This window comes from Asparagus officinalis, chromosome 5, assembly GCF_001876935.1.
Source record: "Asparagus officinalis chromosome 5, Aspof.V1, whole genome shotgun sequence".
Taxonomy (NCBI): domain Eukaryota; kingdom Viridiplantae; phylum Streptophyta; class Magnoliopsida; order Asparagales; family Asparagaceae; genus Asparagus; species Asparagus officinalis.
Genome location: NC_033798.1, coordinates 127,996,697 through 128,020,045, shown reverse-complemented (window position 1 = coordinate 128,020,045; position 23,349 = coordinate 127,996,697). Strand labels below are relative to the sequence as shown.

Genomic DNA, 23,349 nt, shown 5'->3' with positions numbered 1-23,349 from the left:
TTTTCCTTCAATTTTTTCCAATTCTGGATCTGTTTTGAAAATAAAAATCAAAGGTTTTTTGGGTTTGTCGGCGGCGGTTTCAATTTGAAACCCTAAGGGTTCATGGCGAAAATTAAGGAGGTGGTTACCTCAAACGAACCTCGCGTTCGTTCAATTTTAACCGAGCTTCGCGCTCAACGAACCTCGCGTTCGTTCTAAGGTGAACCTCGCGTTCAACTCAGGTGAGCGTCAAGCTCAATTTTAACGAACCTCGCGTTCGTTCTAAGGTGAACCTCGCGTTCAACTCAGGTGAGCGTCAAGCTCAATTTTTTTAACGAACCTCGCGTTCGTTCTTCAGACGAACCTCGCGTTCGTACTTCAGACGAACCTCGCGTTCGTACTTCAGACGAACCTCGCGTTCGTACTTCAGACGAACCTCGCGTTCGTACTTCAGACGAACCTCGCGTTCGTACTTCAGACGAACCTCGCGTTCGTACTTCAGACGAACCTCGCGTTCGTACTTCAGACGAACCTCGCGTTCGTGCTTCAGTCGAGCCTCGCGTTCGAACTTCAGACGAACCTCGCGTTCGTACTTCAGACGAACCTCGCGTTCGTACTTCAGTCGAACCTCGCGTTCATTTTTTAAACGAACCTCGCGTTCGTTCCCAAGTTGAACCTCGCGTTCTTTTATCAAACGAACCTCGCGTTCGTTCATTTTCAGACGAACCTCGCGTTCGTGCTTAAGTGAGTCTCGTACTCAATACAGTCGAACCTCGCGTTCGAAGTTAAGGGAACTTCGTGTTCATTATGGTTAAGCCTCGGCTTTTCATGGGTCCACTTTGGTATACTTAATTTATTCAATTAAGTTATGGGCCCTAATTAAGCTGTGAGACCCCAATTAAGTTTTTGGAAATTCAGTTGATTTAAATTAAAACTTTTTAATTTAAATCTAATTTGGTTTTTAATCAATTATTTAATTCAAATATTATGACACTAAGGTATTAAGGTTGTCTCTCACTCCAATTGATTAATTGAAACAAGAAGTTGCCAAAGTAACCTCTCTTGTGTAGATTGTTCATGAGGAATGTGAGATGTTTGTGTGTATGCTTTCGTGTAAATATTTAATCGGCCCAAAGGAAGGTTAATATTTATTTAGACTGTATACACATCTGCGATGATAAGCGTGTGACAATTATAAGGTTTACATGTGAATAATGAATCGATCCAAAGATAGTTTCATTATTTGACATGAGTTATTGTCAATGTTTGATCATTGCAACAAGGTATCACTTACAAGTTAATATTACTGTCCAAAGACTTGATATTAATGTTGTGCCGGTATCTTGGATGGGGATTGTCATTATTTGAATTTTATTGATTATGGTTATTGATGTGAGCATTTTTGTTTTATTTCAGCTAATGCATCTGCTGCAACAATTTCTGCTAACATCAACTCAATTCCCATGCTAAATGGGACAAACTTCAAGGTTTGGAAAGAGAACATATTAATTGTTCTTGGCTGCATGGATCTTGACTATGCATTAAGAACTGAACAACCCCAACCTCTCAATGCGGATAGCACTCCTGATGCAAAGAAGGAGCATGAGAAGTGGGAGCGTTCAAATCGCATGAGTCTTATGATCATTAAGCGCGGCGTTCCGGAAGCCTTCAGGGGCATAGAATCCGAAGGGATTACTAAGGCTAAAGATTTCCTTGCCGAAATTGAGAAGCGTTTTGCGAAAAACGATAAGGTAGAAACAAGCACGCTTTTAGCTCGCTTGATTTCAATGAAGTATAAGGGCAAAGGAAATATCAGGGAGTACATTATGGAAATGTCTCATATTGCTTCAAAGCTTAAGGCACTTAAACTCGATCTTTGTGACGAGTTATTAGTGCATCTGGTTTTGTTGTCTCTTCCTGCACAGTTTAACCAATTTAAGGTCAGTTATAACTGTCAAAAGGAGAAATGGACTCTAAATGAGCTCATTTCATACTGTGTGCAAGAAGAAGACAGGTTGAAGCAAGATAAGACAGAAAGTGCTCATTTGGCCTATGCCTCTAAGGATAAGGGCAAGAAAAGGAAGAATGATAAGGAAGCTGCTAAGGGTCCAGTTGAGAAGAAACAACATAAGGATAATCAGGGTTGTTTCTTCTGTAAGAAGCCTGGACATGTAAAGAAGGACTGTACAAAATATCACGCCTGGCGTGATAATAAGGGTACGTTCCTTGCTTTGGTCTGTTCTGAGGTTAATTTAGCTTCAGTACCTAGAAACACTTGGTGGTTAGACTCTGGTGCTACTACTCACATAAGTGTTTCTATGCAGGGTTGCCTGAGCTACCGAAAGCCAAGTGATGTTGAAAGACACATCTTTGTGGGCGACGGACAATCGGTAGATGTGGAAGCAATTGGGCACTTTAGGTTGTTGTTAGGAACTGGTTATTATTTGGATTTAAAAGATACTTTTGTAGTACCGTCTTTTAGACGGAATTTGGTTTCTGTTTCTGTATTGGACAAATCAGGTTATTCTTGTTCATTTGGAAACAGTCAATTCAGTTTATCTTTTAATTCAAATGTTGTGGGAACCGGTTACTTGAGTATTTATGACAACCTATATTTGCTTGATACAATTGCTTCTTACAATGAATCCTTGCATGTGGAATCACGTGGTACTAAGCGTAAATTAAATAAGGAAAATTCGGCGACATTATGGCATAAGCGCTTAGGTCATATCTCAAAAGGTAGAGTTGAGCGTCTTGTGTCTGATGGCATTTTGGATTCCCTTGATTTTTCGGACTTCGACGTATGTGTTGAATGTATCAAGGGAAAACAGACCAAAGTGAAGAGATTAGGTGCCAACAGATCTTCGGATGTCTTAGAATTGATACATACGGATATTTGTGGGCCATTCCCTACGGAATCCTGGAATGGTCAACAATATTTTATATCATTCATAGACGATTACTCACGTTATGGGCACCTATATCTTATTCATGAAAAATCTGAGTCTCTGGACATGTTCAAAGCCTATAAAGCTGAAGTTGAGAATCAACTCAACAGAAGAATTAAAACCGTCAGATCTGATCGTGGTGGTGAGTACTACGGTAGATATGATGGTTCAGGTGAACAACGTCCAGGACCATTTGCTAGATACCTAGAGGAATGCGGTATCGTCCCACAGTACACTATGCCGGGTTCACCTAGCATGAATGGTGTAGCTGAAAGACGAAACAGGACTCTTAAGGATATGGTAAGAAGTATGATTGCTCATTCTTCTTTACCAGAGTCACTCTGGGGAGAAGCACTTAAGACAGCAGCTTACATTCTGAATAGAGTACCAAGTAAAGCAGTTGCTAAAACACCTTATGAGCTTTGGACTGGTCGAAAGCCCAGTTTAAAGCATTTACATATTTGGGGATGTCCAGCTGAGGCAAGGCCTTATAGGCCAAATGAAAAGAAATTGGACTCCAAAACAGTTAGCAGCTACTTTATTGGGTACCCTGATCGCTCTAGGGGCTATAAGTTTTATGATCCCACTATAAGGAATATTTTTGAGACGGGAACAGCAACATTCTTTGAGGATGTTGAGTTTGGGGGGAGAAATAAGGTTAGAGACATTAGTTTTGAGGAGGAATTGGCTTCAGATCCAATCCATACAGTTACTTTTGACAATATTCAGGTTCCTATACCTGTTGTTGCTCAAGAAGTAAATCCGGAACCTCAAGATGATAATGTTGAACAACTCCCTGTTCCAGAAGAACAAACTCAACAACCTCAAGAACCAGTGCCATTAAGGAGATCCACGAGAGAAAGGAGAAATGCTATTCCGGATGATTATATTGTATTTCTCCAAGAACATGAGGAAAGTAGTGGAATGTTAGAAGATGATCCAATCAACTTCTCTCAGGCCATGAAAAGTTCTAACTCTCAACAGTGGATTGATGCCATGAATGAAGAGTACAAGTCTATGCAAGACAATAAGGTTTGGGAACTTGTCCCATTACCAGAAGGTGCAAAACCAATTGGTTGTAAATGGATTTTTAAAACCAAGCGGGATGCAAATGGTAATGTGGAGAGGTATAAGGCACGTCTTGTGGCTAAAGGCTATACTCAAAAGGAAGGCATTGATTATACAGAGACTTTCTCTCCGGTTTCATCGAAAGACTCTTTCAGAATAATCATGGCACTTGTTGCTCATTATGATCTTGAGTTACATCAGATGGATGTTAAGACTGCATTTCTCAATGGAGACATTGATGAGATGATCTATATGGTGCAACCAGAAAACTTTGTGTCGGGAGACCCAAAGAATATGGTCTGCAAATTAAGGAAATCCATCTATGGACTCAAGCAAGCTCCTCGTCAATGGTATCATAAGTTTCAACAAATAGTTATCTCGTTCGGTTTTGAGATGAACATTGTTGATGACTGTGTATATCACAAGTTCAGTGGGAGTAAGTATATTTTTCTGGTTCTGTATGTGGATGACATCTTGCTTGCCACTAATGATATAGGCATGTTGCACGAAACCAAGAGATTTCTATCAAAGAATTTTGAGATGAAAGATCTTGGGGACGCCTCTTTTATATTAGGGATCCAGATACATCGAGATCGCTCTCGGGGTATTCTTGGATTATCACAAAAGAGCTATATCGATAAGGTACTTAAAAGGTTTGGCATGCAAGATTGCAGACCAGGTGACACCCCTGTTGCTAAAGGAGACAAGTTTAGTCTCAATCAGTGCCCTAAAGGTAATCTTGAAATTCAGGAAATGCAGAAGATTCCTTATGCTTCGGCTGTAGGAAGTCTAATGTATGCTCAGGTATGTACGCGTCCGGATATTGCGTACATTGTTGGGATGTTAGGCAGATACTTAAGCAACCCTGGTATGGATCATTGGATAGCAGTCAAAAGGGTTATGAGGTATCTTCAGAAAACAAAAGATTACATGCTCACATACAGAAAATCAGAGAAATTAGAGGTCATTGGGTATTCGGACTCTGATTTTGCTGGATGCCAAGATAGCAGGAAGTCTACATCAGGCTACATTTATATGTTAGCAGGAGGAGCTACATCATGGAAAAGTGTCAAACAAACACTAGTAGCTTCCTCCACTATGGCAGCAGAATTTGTAGCTTGCTATGAGGCATCTAATCAGGGAATATGGCTGCGAAATTTTGTCACGGGACTACGCATTTTGGAAAATATTGAAAGACCACTAAGGATATATTGTGACAATAAATCTGCAGTAATGTATTCCAATAACAACATGAGCTCAACTAAGTCAAAACATATTGACATTAAGTTCCTGGTTGTGAAAGAAAGGGTACAGAGTGGACAGATATCCATAGAGCACATTGGGACAAACTCCATGATAGCTGATCCTCTTACTAAGGGATTACCACCTAAGGTCTTTCAGGAGCATACTGCTCATATGGGTGTGGTATTATTTGAGGATATTATGTTTTAGTGGGAGTTTGTATTTGTGGTGCTTTATGTTTGTTTGTATTGTCTGATCAGAATAAAGTTTTCAGTTAAGACACTCTGTTACATTATGTTTGGTTTTGACCTCACTAAGGAGGACCAGTTGAAAATAAACATGTACTGATCACATTGCATGTAATTTTCATGCTGCACATCCATGATTGATCTATGTCATTTGATTGTATTGGTATATGTGACCATTGATGGGTCGAGTCACGATAAATGTGACAAAGGCCGCTTTGATCCTATATTGATATAGTCAATGGACGAGATTGTTCGGAAATACCAATTCAGTGATAGCATTTTTTGAGCTCATAAGGTTATACACAATTTAAGGAATCATATGGTGCCCAAGTGGGAGATTGTTGGATTTAATCTAATAAATCTATTTGTGGGCACATATGATTAATCAATGTGTATTGCTATCTTTCAGGATAACCCACTAAAGTGATCAATTAAGTTGGGTTAATTTGGTATTTAAATAAGTCATGGGGTTATATGTGCAGATACCAGGTTGTAATTGTAATTTATTGAGGGGCTAAATTACAAAAGTACAACATCTATAAATAAGGGGTTATGGTCCCTAACCTAGGGTTACAATCTCTAATTCTCTACACCCCCATCTAGCTAGAGAAATTCGGCTAAAAGAGAAAACCCTAAGGTTAGAAGATCCAAAACCCAAAATCAAGATCAATCTATGGATTCAGGTATAAGCTTCCGCTCTCTTTAGATTTTGTTAATCTCTTTGAATTAATCATGGCTATATGGTTTTAGATCTCAAGTTTTATGATGTAGATCTATCACTTCGAGCTTTCATCAAAATCAAATGGCAAATATTATTGACGAGAGGATCCAAATCCAATAATGCCAACATCTAGCATGTATAAAAAATTGTCGAAGTAACATTTTAGAGCACAGAAATCACAACGATGTCTACATTCTTTTGAAGGAAAGTATACTCATTCCAAACATCAACGATTTAAATAGTGCTAAATGATTGGGGTTTGAAAGTGGCCAACACACTTATTTTATGCGTACTGCATTATGAACAATGATTCTCAGATTAGAACACAATAGACACATTGTAGTGAGCTACAAGCCATTTTATTTATTTCTTCGTATCCAATCTAAGCTTCAGCAACTATATTTAAAAAACATGAAAAGCTGAAAGATAAAAAAGGGGCATTTATATTTAAAAAACATGAAAACCTGAGAGATCAAAAAAGGGCTCACGAATAGCTAGATGCTGGTAGTATTTTGCCTTTTCCAAAATTTCATTTGCACAATGCGAAGCATAAAGGTCACTGCAAATCCCACTCCAAATCCCAAGCCGATTAATAGCGCAAGTACAATGATATAGGTTGATGGTGATGAATGGTCAGAGGCTGTAGGTTGCACTGCACTTGTCTGATTTGGGCTTCTGTTGTTGCATTGCTTTGATAAAGTATTTCCACACAGTCCATCGTTATCTAGGTAAGAAGCATTCGAAAATGTATAGAACTGATTACTTTGAGGAATTCTTCCTGTTAGATTGTTGCTAGAAAGGTTTAAAGAAGTTAAGAATGTGAGAGAAGTCAATTCTTGAGGAATCTGTCCAGACAAATGGTTTGCAGAAAGATCCAATCTTTCAAGTTGTCTCATGTTTCCAATTACCGAAGGAATCTCTCCTGTGAGAGAATTTTGTGATAAATTCAACATGAAAAGGCCTCCGAGATTACCGATCACCTTAGGAATATTACCATCAAAGTTGTTGTTTGAGAAATCCACAAACGTATATGATATCGCTAATATTCTCAGAAAGGTATATTCATACCCGTTAGTTGTGACTGAAACTTCATAGTTATAACCATCTTTATCAATTATGTCATCACTTAGATTCTTAGTGGAGAAACTCATCATGGACTTTAGATTGTTGAAACAATTTGAAGGCAAATTTTCACTTAAGTGATTGGAAGATAGATCAAATATCTACAATTTTAAAAATGTGTTATTTGCCTCAGGACTTTCTGTGACTTTGACTTGCCCACGAAGTGCATTTTCTCGAAGAACTAGGACAGAGATGTTAACCATTTGTCCCAACCAAGATGGAAAACCTCTAACAATCTGATTGTTCCCAAGGTCTAAAACCTTTAACGACCCACAATTGAGCAAAGTTTGAGAAATTGAACCTTTCAAACGATTGTCACTGAGGATCAATGACTCCAGCATGCATTCTTAACTAAAATGTTTAGGAATTTCCCCTTGAAGTTGGTTCCCTTTTAGATTCAAGTCAGTAAGAGATTTGATATCGAATAGACACGAAGGGATTGAACCACTCAAACTATTTCCAGACAAGTCGATGACTTCGAGATTTTGTGCTTCACAGATGGGTGCTGGGATTTCTCCAGTAAGATTATTGGTCCTGAGCAGAAGATGAGTGTAGTTTAAAAGATAGGAGGAAATGTTAGTCGGGATAACAGATGAGATGATATTGTTTGAGTAATCTATGAATTGGAACGACGTCGAGGGAAGAAAAATTGGTCCCCGAAGCGAGTTTGAATGGAGATCAAGAGCACCACCGATATCACCATGTTTCCAAGAGAGAATATGTGGGCCTTCGAAATGAGTGAATTTATTCATGGGGAGATTCAAATAATATCCCTCGTCTAATCCCCAAATCCATTCTGGTATTCCGCCGCCAATCTTGTTATCATAAAGGTCCAATTCTTAGAGTTCATGTTGATGTCTTAGAAAGGCAGGCACTTTGATGAGGTTGCATGAAGCCAAGTATAAATAATTAAGGCTGGGAAATGTGTCAGAATAATTAATGCCACTAACTTCTTGTACATATAATCGATTATTCCGAGAGAGGTAGAGGTCTGTTAAGTTCGGGAGGTTTCTTATCATGCCGAGCTCCACCGTTCCATTAAAGTCGTTTGATGATAGGTCGAGGTAGTGGAGGGCTGAGAGCTTAAACAAGGATGTTAGAATCTCTCCTTGAAGTTGATTATTACCCAGATCTAAATATATGAGATGAGTCAGATTTCCGATAAAAGTGGGGATCGGACCCGTGAAATTGTTGCTCGAGAGATCTAAATATTCGAGCAGGCTAAGATTTCCCGATGGAAGATGGCATCATCCCGGTCAGACCGCATTCAGAGATAAACAGACCAGTCAGGTGCTTGAGATTCGAAACAAAGTCTGGTATATTCCCGGATAAATTCGTCCCGGAGAAGGCCAAACTTTGCATAGCATTGTTGCTTGGAAAATCCGGAATATTCCCAGAAAGCATCGGATTCTAGGATAGGTCGAGAAGAGTCAGGTTGGTGTGTGATGTCAAGATGTCTGTCGGTAACAATCCTGCGACTCCAAATATACTAGATAATAAATAAGGAAATAATGGTTAAGTATATAAAACTCATTGGATAAAGAAGTAGGCTTACCTGGGAGATTACACCCCCTCAAACTGAGCACTTGAAGGTGAGGCATCGAGGTGGACAAAGCACTTCCCCAGTCTAGGTTCGAGGACATGTCGATGCCGTCGAGATCGAGCTCCCTCAGATTGCTAAGGTTTCCAACTAGAGTCCGGAAACTTAGATGGCGGAGTTGTACGTAATCGCCGCTGTAGTCGTGCTCGCTGAGGTAGTGGGTTGAGTAGACGTTGCTTAATAAGCTGAGGTCGAGGGAGATGAGGTCGGTTAAGCGAGAGATGCCGACGGGGATCTGACCACTGAATCCGGCAAGTGAGAGATTGAGACGGGTGAGTTGTGTAAGGTTCTCAAACCCCACTTGAGGAAAGTACCCTTGAAAGAAGTTGTAGGAGAGGTCGAGAGTTCGGAGGGAGATGAGATTGAAGAGGCTAGCACTGAGTTTGCCATTGATACCACGTTGACTGAGGCCGAGGCCGCTGACGTGGCCAGATTTGGGGTCGCAAGTGACTCCCTCCCAGTCGCAGCAGTTGGAGCCAGGTTTCCATGAAACCGGGGGGCCGCGAGCTTTGGGATAATCAGGTATTTCAATGCCCATGCCGAAGGAGACACCGTGTATTATGTCGAGGAGGCCGGAAGACCTCTCAGATGGGAGGCAGTACGTCGACGGTAGTATTGCTATGACGAGCAGCAGCGCATGCGGACGGGATCAGCAGCGACACTATTAGAAGTAGTATACAATGGACAGGTCGATCAGGTATTACAATGCCCATGCTAACTAATAATTAATTAATACTGATTCCAGGATCGGAGGGCAAATCCGTCATTCAAGCGGAGGGCTTCCATCGTGCAGACGGCGACCCCCAAGGTGAGAGCTTTATTTTTTGGGCGTACTTTAAACCTTGGGGTTTTGTTTGCTAAGGCCATTTAATGCAAATTCATCATCAGCATTTTTACTGGTAACATGTTTACATACGCAAGATCTGGAAAAACATCCTTTGATTAATGTTGCCTAGCCAAGCATCTGGGGAGTCGAAATCAGTTTATAGTTTCAGTTTTCTAAACTAACCGAGCTCTAATTTACGCTATTTTCAGCCCAGGAAAATTGATTGCCTACTGGGGAAAAGAAATGCTAGCCTGATGTAGTTTTCGACCTCTTGGTTAGTCCTTTCTCAGTCGGGGTTAAAGTTTACAGAGTGAGGATCAAACGAAGGCAAGAGAATGGCTTTTATCGTGACATCCCACCGACCCAAAGTTATAGTCCCACATAGGTGAGGGAATAGGATATTTAAAGGTTTATACAGTGAAGCTAAAGACTCAAGTGTAACATCGACTAGTCGATTTTGGCAGTGGTTTGAGCCAAATAGCACGTTACACTCGGTGGGTCCCACGGCTCGCACGCGCAAACGGGCCCGCGGACCCGGGGCGTGACATTTACAAGCTACTCCAGCAATAAAACAAAGGGGGATCACAGGGAGGCCATATCAAATGGACATGCTCAGGAAAAAGCCCTCGATGCTGTGCGAAAGAGCGGCGGGGAATGACTGGGCTCAGGAGTAGAGTCAACGTAGTGTGGAAAATGGGCAGATAGAGAAGGAAGGGCCAATATTCGTTTTTGGAGTTTTGAAAAGTAAGGTGATGTTAGCTCATGTGGTGTGTATGCCTCATTCAGATATTTTTTTTATTATTGGGGGCTCCTCCAAGTCAATAGTCCAACTATATTATATAAATTGAGTGGCTAAGATTAAGTTAATGATATGGTTAGTTGAAGGATACATAGTAAAATGTTTGTTTCTCCGATATAATTTAGTGGACACGCTAACGTGTTGGAAACGTTTGCAAGAGACAGCGTGGAGAAGACTTCCACGGACGACGACGACGAAGACTTGGAAACGTTTGCAAGTCTTCCACGGACGACGACTTGGAAATGCTAGTTGAATTATCGGGCATGAATTATCGGGCGTGTTGGAAACGTTTGCAAGTGACAGCGTGGAGAAGACTTCCACGGACGACGAAGACGAAGACTTGGAATTGAAGGCTTTAATTTCATTGGTTGTATGTACAAATTAATCCTATCCATTCATTATGCGTGTTATAATAAAATGAAGACTACAAGGGAAGATATTTTTATAAAAAAAAACTATATACGTTCTGTGATATATACAAAATTAGCCATGACCTACCAATCTTTACTCGAATGATTGTGCAAAAAAAAAATTACTTAGTATGCATATGATGAAAATCCTTTCTTATTAGTCACAAAACTACCCTTTAATTTAGTAAAAAGTCCATGGCGTTATCTTAGCATCGATGGTGCTAATTTGAAGATTAAATTAAAGTTTAAGTAAGAATTTTTTAAATAAAATTTAGTGAAATAAAACAGTTCATGGATGTTATGTGCAACTCTCCAAAGTTCATAGGGGTTTGATGTCACAAAAAAATTTAATGGGGGCTTATTGCAACTCCCTAAAGATGATGAGGGTTTTCTGTAACTAACCCTTAAATAACGTTAGGTGCGTGATTTGTATTTGTAGAACTATACACAATATTGCTACACCTATGTAGTTATCTCTGAGATTATTTAGCACCTAACTAGGAGCTACCAGTTAATACCAATATTGCTACACCTATGTAGTTATCTCTGAGATTATTTAGCACCTAACTAGGAGCTACCAGTTAATAATGTGACTAATAATTTCCATAAATAATCTCTGAGATTATTTAGCACCTAACTAGGAGCTACCAGTTAATAATGTGACTAATAATTTCCATAAATAACGATTGTATATGACATTTGGATATCCATGTCATGTATACAGAGACAAATACAAATATATTTAGTACGGAAAAACTCATTCATATCCTTCAAGATGAGATATAAACATGAGAATTCAGAATAGAACCTGCTACCAAATTGCATCCCCTGACTCGATGCAATAACCCCTAACACGATGCAATAACTCTGCAAGAGATACGGTGGAAAAGATTTTCACATGCAATGAGTTGATAGACTTCTTCATTGAAAATGAATGGTTGTACATAGGCAATACTATTCGTTTTTGGAGTTTTGAAGGTTGGTTGAAGGATACCTAGTAAAATGCTTGTTTTTCCAATATAATTTAATGGACACACTGACGTGTTGTAAACGTTTGCAAGAGACAGCGTGGAGAAGACTTCCATGGACGGCGACAACGACGAAGACTTGGAAGACTTTAATTTCAATGGTTGTACATACAAATCATGTTCATTCATTATGCATGTTATAATAAAATGAAAACTATTGAGTGGCTAAAATTAAGTTAATGATATGGTTGGTTGAAGGATACCTAGTAAAATGCTTGTTTTTCCATATAATTTAATGGACACACTGACGTGTTGGAAACGTTTGCAAGAGACAGCGTGGAGAAGACTTCCATGGACGACGACAACGACGAAGACTTGGAAGGCTTTAATTTCAATGGTTGTACATACAAATCATGTTCATTCATTATGCATGTTATAATAAAATGAAAACTACAAGGGAAGATACTTAAACAAAAAACTATATACATTTGTGTCATATACACACAAATACCATGATCAGCCAATCTTTACTCAAATGATTGTACTACAAATATTTTGCATTCGTTATGCATCCAATCAAGGCTTTCTGGTTTTTTCTGGAGCCGGATTTACCTGAAGAATATGAATTTAAAATTAAATATTTGCAAAGCTGCATCTACACTGAGGTGGAATAAGTTTGCAAGTGACAAGATGGAGAAGAACTTCCTTAGGCCCCATGAATTGTTTTTCCTCCTGATGACCATCCCATAATATAATTGAATGGCTACGATTAAATTAACTATGCGATCAATTTAAATATTCTTATTGATAAATCATATGCTTGTTTTTCACAATATAGTTTAACAAATGCAAATGCAGCGATGTTAGTTCTGCAAGCAGATAAAATGAGGATTGCACATGACATTTAGATATTCACATCACAATATCTATACTTATACTTTTCTCAATAAAAAATATCTATACTTGTACACCTTCATCCGTAATTCACCAGAGAATACCTTTCACAACATCTCAAGGACACACACAGCAAATAAAAAGTAAAACTATTGGATGCGGTAAAAAGGGTAAAATTATTAGATATTAGAATACAGTAACACAAGGCGTCATTAATAAGAAAACTAGGTATTTAAGCTAATTTAAACAAAAAAAAAACCTGCACTATTATTAATCTCGGTTACACAAACTAAAATTACACAGCAACTTATAACGTTCATAGGCTGCTTTGCGCAAAGAGGGTTCAAACTGATACTTTACCTCTGTTGTACATGAATCAATTTGAGAGTCATTGATCTATTAGGTATGTCTATCTAAGAACTTCTCAATTAGAACTGAGAATGTAGCAAAGCCAGCGCATCCGACACATGCAGCCTTCGGGCCACCTACAAAGGAAATAACCATATAATGGATTGGTGACATGTAAAATCCACATATAACAAATGCACTAATTTATTCAGAAAAAGGGTACATTTCAATTTATCGTAAATCAGATATTTCCGTGTTTAACAGTAAATGTATTTATACAAATTAAACATCATCAATGAAGAAAATTCAAAGTTCACTTATGACCTAGATGACCTGGCGCAAAAAAGTTTAAGGTTAACTGCAGAAACAGCCCTTTTACGTACTATGACAGTATAACCGCTTATATCCTCTAATCCTTTTTATTAGCACTTGCATCACGCGAACTCAGAAGACATATGCTCTCTTGCCCTCAATTTATAGAGCAATTCAGTATCTTTTCAGTTAAACTGAAGCAAGAGATAATTCATCATAGTATTCCCACATGAAAACTACTAAATTGGGAAATGATGCCATATCGAGAAAATGAGGCCTACGTGATCGCGCATTTGTGATTAACCTTCACATTATGATTTTGTTTTCATCCAACAGAAGTTCATAACAAAGGATTAAATGGTTAAGTATACTTATCCCTCCTTATCCTACAATGAACAAATCTAAGATAATTACGCAAAAAGATGTGCTGCATGCAAGGATATATTCAAGTTTCTGACATCACTGTTTACAAGTATAGGTAAGGCATGAAGTTGAGAATAAATGCAGTTCATTTTCCAAAATCCAGTGTTGAATTGTAAATAAAAAATAGTGTTAATTGCGAATAGACCACTGCACTATCACCCGATTGTGGATGGAACCTCTGCAATTCTATTCATGCTGATTAGACCCCTTGAGTGAAAATTTTGTTACTCTTTTACCTTAGAAAGAGATTTCTTTTCTCTTTTATTTTTTGACAATCGACCTCCTGAGGTTAAAAGAGTCAAAAGATCACTAAGGGAGTCTATCTGCGACTATAGAACTACAAGGGGTCCATCTGCATTCAGTCAGTCACAGAGGCAGGAATTTCGCCAAGACGGGTCCAAAAATTAATAATCAAACCCAATAACACAAATATTTTGCGCATCTGATTAGTATTTAAACATCATTACATAAAAAGACTGTCAAAATCAAAATTCAAGTTAAAATATAGTATTGCAATAATATTATTCTTGCTTTCAGTTCTTGAAACCATTTCATTACATCTTGTTCATCAATGCTACAAAATATTTCATATAAGTTGCCAACAATCATTCATATAAACGTCTCTCATTCGGTTTCCAAGTCATTATTAACAATTTCGATTGCTGAAAATGCTCTTTCAACGATTGTTGTTGAAACAAGCAAGATTAGTGCCAATTTCTTCAACTTGAACAGTGAAGGTTATAAAATCATGATGAGTAGCGACATGATAGATATAGTTAATCTATTTCTAGAAAAAAAATGTAGGATAAAAATTGACCAATCAAATCAGTTTTTCTTTATCAAACAAAGAGAAGAATTACGTGGTTCAACACATGTCACTGAAAAAAGAAAGTCCATACTACGATTATCAAAATGGTTGCTCAACTCTTGAGGTAAAAATCTATAGACGCATTGAACAATTCACTTTATAGTGATGGAAATTTGTAAGCATTTGAACCCATGCTTTGGTCCACCGACCAGAAGATCATGTTCTATATTCAGGATCGAGAAAGCGAAAGCTATGAGAAAGTTTAAAGATAGATATTATTACATTTTACTCTCTATAATTTTATTAACTATCAAGCACCCCTATTCATGCAATATTTCATTTGTCAAGTAGGGTCCACTGCCGTTTTGGCCCCTTAGTAACTTCGCCCATGACCGCAATTAACCCTAAAAAACAAGGTGTCACCAACATTGTAGATTGCCCCAATTTTTCTCTATAACACATGAATTTTCAAAGTATAAAAGAGTTAAGGAGGTTGGAAGTCCTGATGTTTGTAATCTTATGGTTTGTGAATTGTAAGGCTTACTCCAATGTTCAAGAAACTCTAATGTCACTTAGTATCAGAACAAAAACATGATACTTATAGTTAATATGGGATAATATCTAAAGCCTGTGGTGATATGAGAAGAGGTTTTGACAAATATAACATGTCTTAAAAAAAAGTACTTATCTGGATCATTTAGACTGTGGTAAAAGCCTTTAGAACAGCTACACATGTAAATCAAGTGTTTTGAGAACTTCTTGCTAGGAAAACATGACATAACAAAGGCGAAACATTTATATCATGATAACTAATCAAATTTGATAAAGGAAAAGTTTAGAATTACCTCAATCGATATTCCAAAATATCCATCAAAATCCCAAGATCTTGTCTTGAAAGCTTCCTAAAAAAAAAAGACTTCAATCGGATCCACCCGTCACGGTGAGGATGCAATACAAAAGAGATAGGATCCTTTAATTTTTTAAAACTTAAAGTTTCATAGAAAGAACGTTTATGGGTTCAAATAGTACTCAAAGTTTTCTACTTATTTTATTGTGTTTTGCTCTATCCATTTGCCCTTCTATTTATAGGCAAAGGCAACCACTTAAGTTCTCATTCTTTTCTATGTGGGAGTATTCCCAAATGAGAACAAGCGTCAAGCTAAGAGAGAAGTATCAAAACAAAGAATATTTGTCATAACAAGCATGACGAATTTTACATTAAAACCATCTTGAGTTCTTATTTTTCATATTTTTATAAATAGAAATATTTGTAAGGCAGTTAATCCTCTCAAATGACATTGGTGAAACTGATTGAATTCTCATATTGAAAGCCAATTATTTTACAAGTGCTATATAAAACCGGAAATAGTGGATTGCTAAATTTCATTTAGGAAAACAATGGATATCTATAGAGGATCCAGTATACTCATTATGATGAGTATAATTTATCATGCATATCTCATGCAGTTGTAAAACCCTATTGACAGGTGGTTTTAAAGATATTTTCAGATTTTATTTATTTATTATATATTTATAATTTTGAAATGAATTTTGTTCATGAGAATTGTTATTTTAGGCATGAGTAAATAGGTCAATTCTCCTGCTCAATTAAATTGTCTAAAAGAAAATAAATTGATACTCGTGGGAAGTGAATGTAAGATAATATTCTTTAAATATTTATTCTAATATTATGGAAGAGCTTTTATGAACAGTTGGTTGGATAGTGACTTGACTATTAAATAAAAATTGTTAATTAAAAATAATTGGCTTTCAATACGAGAATCTAATCGGTCTCACAAATGTCATTTGAGAGGATTAAATGCAATACAAATATTTCCATTTGTAGAAATATGAAAAATAAGAACAAGAGGGTTTTAATGTAATATTCCTTAAATTTGTCATGACAAATGTCCTTCGTTTTGACAATGGTCTTTTAGCTTGACACTTTTTCTCATTTGGGAATAGTCTCACATAGAAAAGAATGAGAACACGAGGGATTGCCCTTGCCTATAATAGAATGGCAAATGGAAAGAGCAAAACACGGGAAAATGAGTAGAAAAATTTGAACAGTACTTGACCCCATAAATGTTGGTTTGAGAAAATTTAAAAATAAAAGAATCATATCTTTTTCGTATGTGCATCCTCATGGTGACAGGTGGATTCGATTGGAGGCTTTTTCTCTTGAGAAAGCTTTCAAGAAAAGATCTTGGTATTTCAATGAAGATTTCGGAATAACGACTAATAAACTTCTCCTTTATCTAATATGATTAGTTATCAAGATATAAATGCTCCGCTTTTTCATATCTAATTTCCTAACAATTTTAATTTAAAAGTCAAGTCCCTACCAACCAACCGTTTATAAAAGTTACTCCATAATATGAGAATAAATATTTAAAAAATATTATCTTACATCTAGTCACCTCTAGTGTCAATTTATTCTTTTAGACAATGTAATTGAGCAGGATAATTCACCTATTTGCTCATATCTAAAATAACAATTCCCGTGAAGAAAAAATCATTTCAAAATTATCAATATATAATAAATAAATAGATTCTGAAAATATTTTCAAAACCACCTATCGACGGGGATTCACGGCTTTATGGGATATGTATAATAAATTATACTCATCATAATGAGTATATTGGATCCTCTATAAATATCCATCATTTTCCTAAATGAAATTTAGTAACCTAATATTTTAGATTTTGTAGCACTTGTAAAACAAGTTTAACCATCAGATCAAATCATGCTAAATAAACAAATTGAAAATGACTATATCATCAAGTCTAAAGGACCATGTAACAACTTGTATTCTCCATCTCTTAGGTGACAATTCTTAGAGAATTCAAATGCGGTCTAGTGCTACACGCATCACAACATGAGCTTATGACATACGCCTGGGCTCTCACCACATCTCACATATAGATGTTATGCATAATAACAAGGTTATAACATAGTTATCATTTACTAGTTATAGGCTAAGCACATGTTTAAGAAATCTCTAAATCACATCTCTAAACGAGTGACCATCACAGTGCATGATCTAGCCATACAATTTCCAAGGATAATATAATAATTATATAAATAATATCCAAAGAATAAGCGCAACCATAAAACCTTTATTAACATTCAAAAAAATATTATGTTAAGTTCTATTGGATCTGCATACCATACTACACTAGCACTGCTACCTCATGGATCCGGATAATTTTGTGGTCTATTATCAGAAACTGTTCATATTTTAACTATTTGTTGATGGAGAAAAGGTCTTCATAATGCATCGTTTTTCTCATAAAGCTTTCCAAACATGTTAACTATTTGTTGATGGAGAAAAGGTCTTCATAATGCATCGTTTTTCTCATAAAGCTTTCCAAACATGTGATCAAAGAGCATAGGTTGGCTCATTCAATTTCATTGCATAACATGGACTACGATATTTGGACATAAGTAAGTTTTCCTATGCATTGGGAGCAAATCAAACAAGGCTTGATTGTTATGTGACGCAGGTGGATAATACTCATTCACAACTTTACAACACTCCATATACATATAATGTAATATGATATCCTTAAAGTTGCTTATATATTCTTGTTACCCAATCAATCATAAATTCTTTTATAAAGACAGTTACCTCTAGCGGACATAGCTCCTCCTGTGACACAACCAGCAACAAATGTATTTGTCATATCATGTTTTGCACGTGCCTGAAGCAAACACACCCATAAAAAATGAAGACGGAATCTAGACAGAAAAGCACTTCAGTAGAGTTCTTTTTTTCCCTTAAAAGTCTTGCTTACCTTCTCGACAATGCATTCAGCAGCTGAGAATGTGAGGCCCATAATTGCAAAAGCCTTGGCAGAACCCCAGCTTCTTCTTCCCATCTGCTTTGCAGTGTATATAAATTGCTGCTTTGCACTCATTTCCTCTTGCATCAAAGGATTATCCAGAGCCCCAAGAAATAGACCCATAAACAAACCAAGTCCACCTCCTAGAAAACCCACACAACGTGTAATTTAGTACAGGAAGCCAAAGAACACTTTGTGGTAGAAATCCGAAGAGAAACTACCTTCTTCAGTAAAAAGAAAATTCCTCAAGACACTAAAATATCTAAGAGTGAAATAAACTTGGCAGTGAAAAACTAGTTTTTTGATATTTCAGGATGTACTACACAAAATAGAAAAGATTACTGAAAGTTGACTGGTTGACAATCACTCAGACAATCATTTGAAACAGCTTGCTTAGAAATAAGATGGTAAACTCTCCATAGCGAAGGAGAAAACAATAAGAATACCATAGAAAGAACTAAACCTAAAGAAAACATCTGTTGATAGCCTGCACAAGAGAGAACTAAATTTTCTACAATGTGATAGAAATGGATAAAGAGAGATCAGAAACGACTAAAATAAATAAATAAATATGGGATACTAAGGAACTTAAGCAATTCTCTCAATAAAGTTCCAATTCCCTGCAGAACTAAAACATCCTAGATTTGATGAGGAATGAGATTGTAAAGTCCACCCTCATACTCCATCTCAAACAAACATTTCATTTATCCAAAACTTCCCGGGATAACCATTCAAATACTAGCAAAGTTCCTCAACTAATTTTTTGCATAAATTCTCACACTTTCTCAAATCAAGCACAATTTCGTATTTTTGTGGTCAATATCTCAAACATATCCAGATATCATGAAACAAAGGTCATAAAGCACTAAGTAATCTGAATCTAAATCTTCTAATAAACTAAACCCAGATAATGCCCAATAATCAAAACGCAGCCTTTACTTATTATTATTATTTTTTTATAAAAAACTATTCTCTAAACAAACACTAAACTCAAATAGCATACTTCTTAAATGAAGGCTCAACTGAACAACAAAATTTAGATGTTTTTCTCAATAAATAACTTCTAAATTAAGAGGTATTTTTCTTTATCTTTTTTTTTTTTGAACTAATGTCTGAAAATTGGAGAAAATAAAAAATACCCATGACTCCACTAACGACGCTTCTAACAGCGCAATTGTTCCAAATGTCTTGGCCTCGGATCTCTTCCATCGTCGGCATCCTTATGGGCTCCACCGCCGTCTTCTCCGCTTCATTTGGGGCCTCTTTGGGATCCGAAACTGAGTCCGCCATTGACGACTAAGCTCCGAATTATGAAGATGCAGGTGTAAATTGAAGAGGAGAGATTGATAGATGGACTTATTTGCAATAACTTATTAATTTTTCACCCCTTCTTCAAGCAAAGAGGGGGGTGGACTTGGGGTTTTGTGGAGGCTTTAGGTTTCGCAAATGGGTCGGGTGCGGCTTTTGCCTAGATCCCAATTTTACGAACTAGTATTTGATTCGAGCCTAATTAGCACTTAAATACCTCATAGTTTCCCCTACCTTGCACTTATCTACCTCCACAGTTTCTGAAATCTGCTCTTTAATATTTTCTGTTATGCAAATGAGATAATTTTTTCTTAATTTTCTCATGTGACACTCGCAAGTTGATCTGAGGACTTTTTGGTGGGACTTAAAGTTTTGTTACTTCATTGTTAAACCCGCGATAATCATTGGGTAGGTTTAAAATATAGTCAGGGTGGTTTTGACATTAGATTCAACCCCCCAAAAAAAATTTAGAGTCAAAAGTTCTCAAATTAACTTATGACAGTCTTCTCGCATGGGAAAAGTCGGGATTTTTTTCATAGCTTTCATATCATATGGTCCTAAAATGCGATTTTATAAATTTTAAGGTATATAACTGTTGCCCAAAGCAAGTGAGGATATATAAGTGCAAAGTAGGATCAGGTACTTAAGTGAGGATATATAATTGATGCTAATTTTATAAATTTTTATAAAAAAAATTTTGGTCTCCATTTTTATTTGATTAATTAATATATCTACAATATTTAATTAAAATGATTTTTTTGTTGGGTTAATGTGGTTTTCTTTTTCTTTTTTTTTAGAATTTGAAGTATCATTTGAGCATAATTGAAAATTATTCCTTGGTATTTATCATAAAAATCTGAAATTTAGATTTTGGGTAAAAAGTCAATTAAGAAATTTCAACTATCTCAAAATTAGTATACAACCTAAACTAATGATATTTAAGAAGCGTCAAAAATCGTGTTGTAATAAGAACTAAGTTTACATCGGATAATAATATGTAAATGCTCATATGAGATTCGCTTAATGTTTGAATGCTAAAAATTCAAATATTTCGATCATTATTCATCAATGAATAGTTAGATGAATAAATAATGATCGAAATATTTGATGATCGTTTGGTCTATCTTCCACCCAAAATTGCTAATGATAAGTTCTTATAGCCTGATCTCTAAAAACTTTTCTCACCTCCACCTCTAGACAAGTAGACAAGCAATCAATAAGCTATCAATGACATTGTTATTTTCTTTTCTTAAAAAGAATGTCCTTTTGAATAAATATTTTAACACAAATGATATTCTTTAATATCTTGGCCACACCATTCTCTTCCACCACATAATGTCCTTTTAAGATCTTTTTTTTACTTGTATCTGACTGTATTTTCCTCTTCGTATACATTCACACATGACCAATTTCCAAACAGAAGTAAATGAAAACTACAAGGGAAGATATTTTTATAAAAAAAACTATATGCGTTCTGTTATATATACAAAAGCCATGACCGACCAATCTTTACTCGAATGATTGTGCAAAAAAAAAAGTTACTTTGCACTTGTTACGCATCCTGTTGAGATATGCAATTTGTAGAAAGATATGGGCTTTGATGTAATATGTAACACCTTATATAGCCCAAGGGGTCAATGAAAGAAAAAATGCTGATTTTATTTCTCTCCCAAAATTCTATTTGGTATCAGAGCTTTCTAACACTAACCCTAACCCTAGAGCCGCCTTCACCCATCTGGCCACCACCTCCGCCGGGACAGCGCCGGCGACCTGAGGATGCCCTAGTCCGGGGCGCCTCCGCCCTCCACGCTCGAGATCGAGTCCGCCTCTCCGCCGCCCGCCGCCATCAGTTCGCCGCCATCAGTTCCCGCCACCATCAGTTCCCTCTGTCGCCGCCGTCTCCGAGTCCTCGCCGAGTCCGAGTCGCCGAGTCCTCGTCAGCGAGTCCTCGTCAGTGAGTCCTCTTGATCAGGTTCTGTTTTGTTTTAAGTATTGATAAAAAAAAAAATTCAATCCTTAAAGGCTGAAGTTTCTTGAGAGGAGCATGAGGTGGTGGAGAATCACTATGGTGAACGGATCTCTCCTCACAAGTCAGGTGCCGCTCAAGTTTGGACTTGTCTCGCACCTTTGAGAAGAGATCTGACTCCGTAGATAGCATTTCTGAGGCTCCTGTGTCATCTCCGTGAATAGAATTGAACTGGAGTGGAAAGTTAAAAGAAGTCTGAGCTTGTTTAGATAAATGACTGGACACTGAGAGCCTAAAGTTCAGGTAATTTGGTTCATTTTACAATCATCTGTCCGACCAAGGTTCGTGATCGGAGTCGGATCGATGACGACGGAGAAGGAGGAGGGGAGTGGCAGCACTAATCCACTAGCCGAGGTGATGTCAAAGCTGAATCCTGATGATGTAATGGTTCTGATGCGAGCATTCAAGATGTCAGCGAGTGAGAGCAAGCCGAAACAGAAGGTTGAGTTGCCACCGATCGATATGAAACTCGAGGGTCCAGCCACTTATCTAAGCTGGTCGCGTCGAGTGAGATACACTCTGGAAGGGAAGGGTCTGGAGGGGTACCTGACTGGAGAGAAGGAGGAGCCGGGTCAGAATGCACCTGAGAGAGCTGAGTGGAAGTTGACTCACATGCACGTATATATCTGGCTCCTGAACTCACTGACTTCGCCTATTGCGTCCACAGTGGATGGCATAGCGAAGGTGCAGGATGTCTGGGAGAAGCTGAAGAGGACCTACGATGGTGTTGGGAATAACCTGCGGGTGTACCAGATCAAGAGGGAGATCTCGGCTTTGGTACAGGGGGAGAGGACTGTGCAAGAGTATGCCATAGAGCTGGATCGCTTATGGCTGGATCAGGGCCACTTCAGGGTCCGACGACGATGCTGCACTGACCCTGTGTGTTCTGAGATTGAAATGGAGGACAGTGTTATGGTGTTCCTCCAGGGCCTGGCCCCGGTGTTTGAGCAGAGGGTTGCTATGCTACTGGCTCAGACGAGGATTCCCTCACTTGAGGAAGCGGTCTCAGACATGATACAGGAGGAGAGCCGGATTTGAAGTCAGCACTTGCAGTCTCCAACTCAGGTACCACAGGGTACAGGGGCGAGACCCGACAGTGCTACAACTGTGGTGAGGTAGGTCACCTGAAGCAAGCTTGCCCTAAGCTACCAAAGGAGCGAGATACAGGTGGAAGGGGGCATGCTGGGGGTCGTGGTCGAGGCAGAGCTGGTAGGAGAGGTGGAAGAGGAGGCTACCAAGCACATCTGATGGTAGCAGAGGGAGAGAGTGAGGAGCCTGTGGTCTTTACCGAAGAGGATCATGAGTTTTTGGAGGCATTGAAGAGGAAGCAGAAAGCAGCAGGTGAGGGGAAGAGTGGGGTAGATGATGCATCCACCTCGTCTTCATCCAGGGGTAACTTTGCTTCCTTTGCTCGCTCAGCCACAGGTACTTGTGATACACTTGCTCTTGCCTC

The 23,349-nt window shown here is 37.8% G+C and overlaps 2 protein-coding genes across 3 annotated transcripts; both read right to left on the bottom strand.

The window, feature by feature from the left end:
* LOC109842591 (receptor-like protein 12) lies at window positions 6,701-9,466 on the bottom strand. The gene is made up of 3 exons (XM_020411448.1): window positions 8,884-9,466; window positions 7,529-7,629; window positions 6,701-7,429 (listed from the first exon to the last, which is right to left on the bottom strand). Exons 1-3 carry the CDS (start codon window positions 9,464-9,466, stop codon window positions 6,701-6,703), a joined length of 1,413 nt encoding a protein of 470 aa, XP_020267037.1.
* On the bottom strand, window positions 12,989-19,993 carry LOC109841254 (mitochondrial import inner membrane translocase subunit TIM22-4-like). Of its 2 annotated transcripts, XM_020410165.1 has the most exons (5): window positions 19,702-19,992; window positions 18,515-18,705; window positions 18,349-18,421; window positions 15,562-15,618; window positions 12,989-13,310 (listed from the first exon to the last, which is right to left on the bottom strand). In XM_020410165.1, exons 1-4 carry the CDS (start codon window positions 19,850-19,852, stop codon window positions 15,587-15,589), a joined length of 447 nt encoding a protein of 148 aa, XP_020265754.1. In that variant the 5' UTR covers window positions 19,853-19,992; the 3' UTR covers window positions 12,989-13,310; window positions 15,562-15,586. The 2 variants fall into 2 exon arrangements, with proteins under 2 accessions (XP_020265754.1, XP_020265753.1); XM_020410164.1 differs by lacking the exon at window positions 15,562-15,618 and having other exon boundaries at window positions 12,992-13,310; window positions 19,702-19,993.

Bases quoted from the DNA above. Each gene is read 5' to 3' on its own strand.
- LOC109842591 (XM_020411448.1), bottom strand. From the start codon at position 9,466: ATGGGCATTGAAATACCTGATTATCCCAAAGCTCGCGGCCCCCCGGTT. The intron at 7,630-8,883 runs GTAAGCCTACTT...ATCGTTTGAAAG, and splicing joins GAGGGGGTGTAATCTCCCAG to GTTCAATTTCTCAAACTTTG. The intron at 7,430-7,528 runs GTTAACATCTCT...TTAAAATTGTAG, and splicing joins CATCTTGGTTGGGACAAATG to ATATTTGATCTATCTTCCAA.
- LOC109841254 (XM_020410164.1), bottom strand. From the start codon at position 19,852: ATGGCGGACTCAGTTTCGGATCCCAAAGAGGCCCCAAATGAAGCGGAG. The intron at 18,422-18,514 runs GTAAGCAAGACT...TGTTTGCTTCAG, and splicing joins CTGAATGCATTGTCGAGAAG to GCACGTGCAAAACATGATAT. The intron at 13,311-18,348 runs GTAACTGTCTTT...TTTCCTTTGTAG, and splicing joins AGGAGCTATGTCCGCTAGAG to GTGGCCCGAAGGCTGCATGT.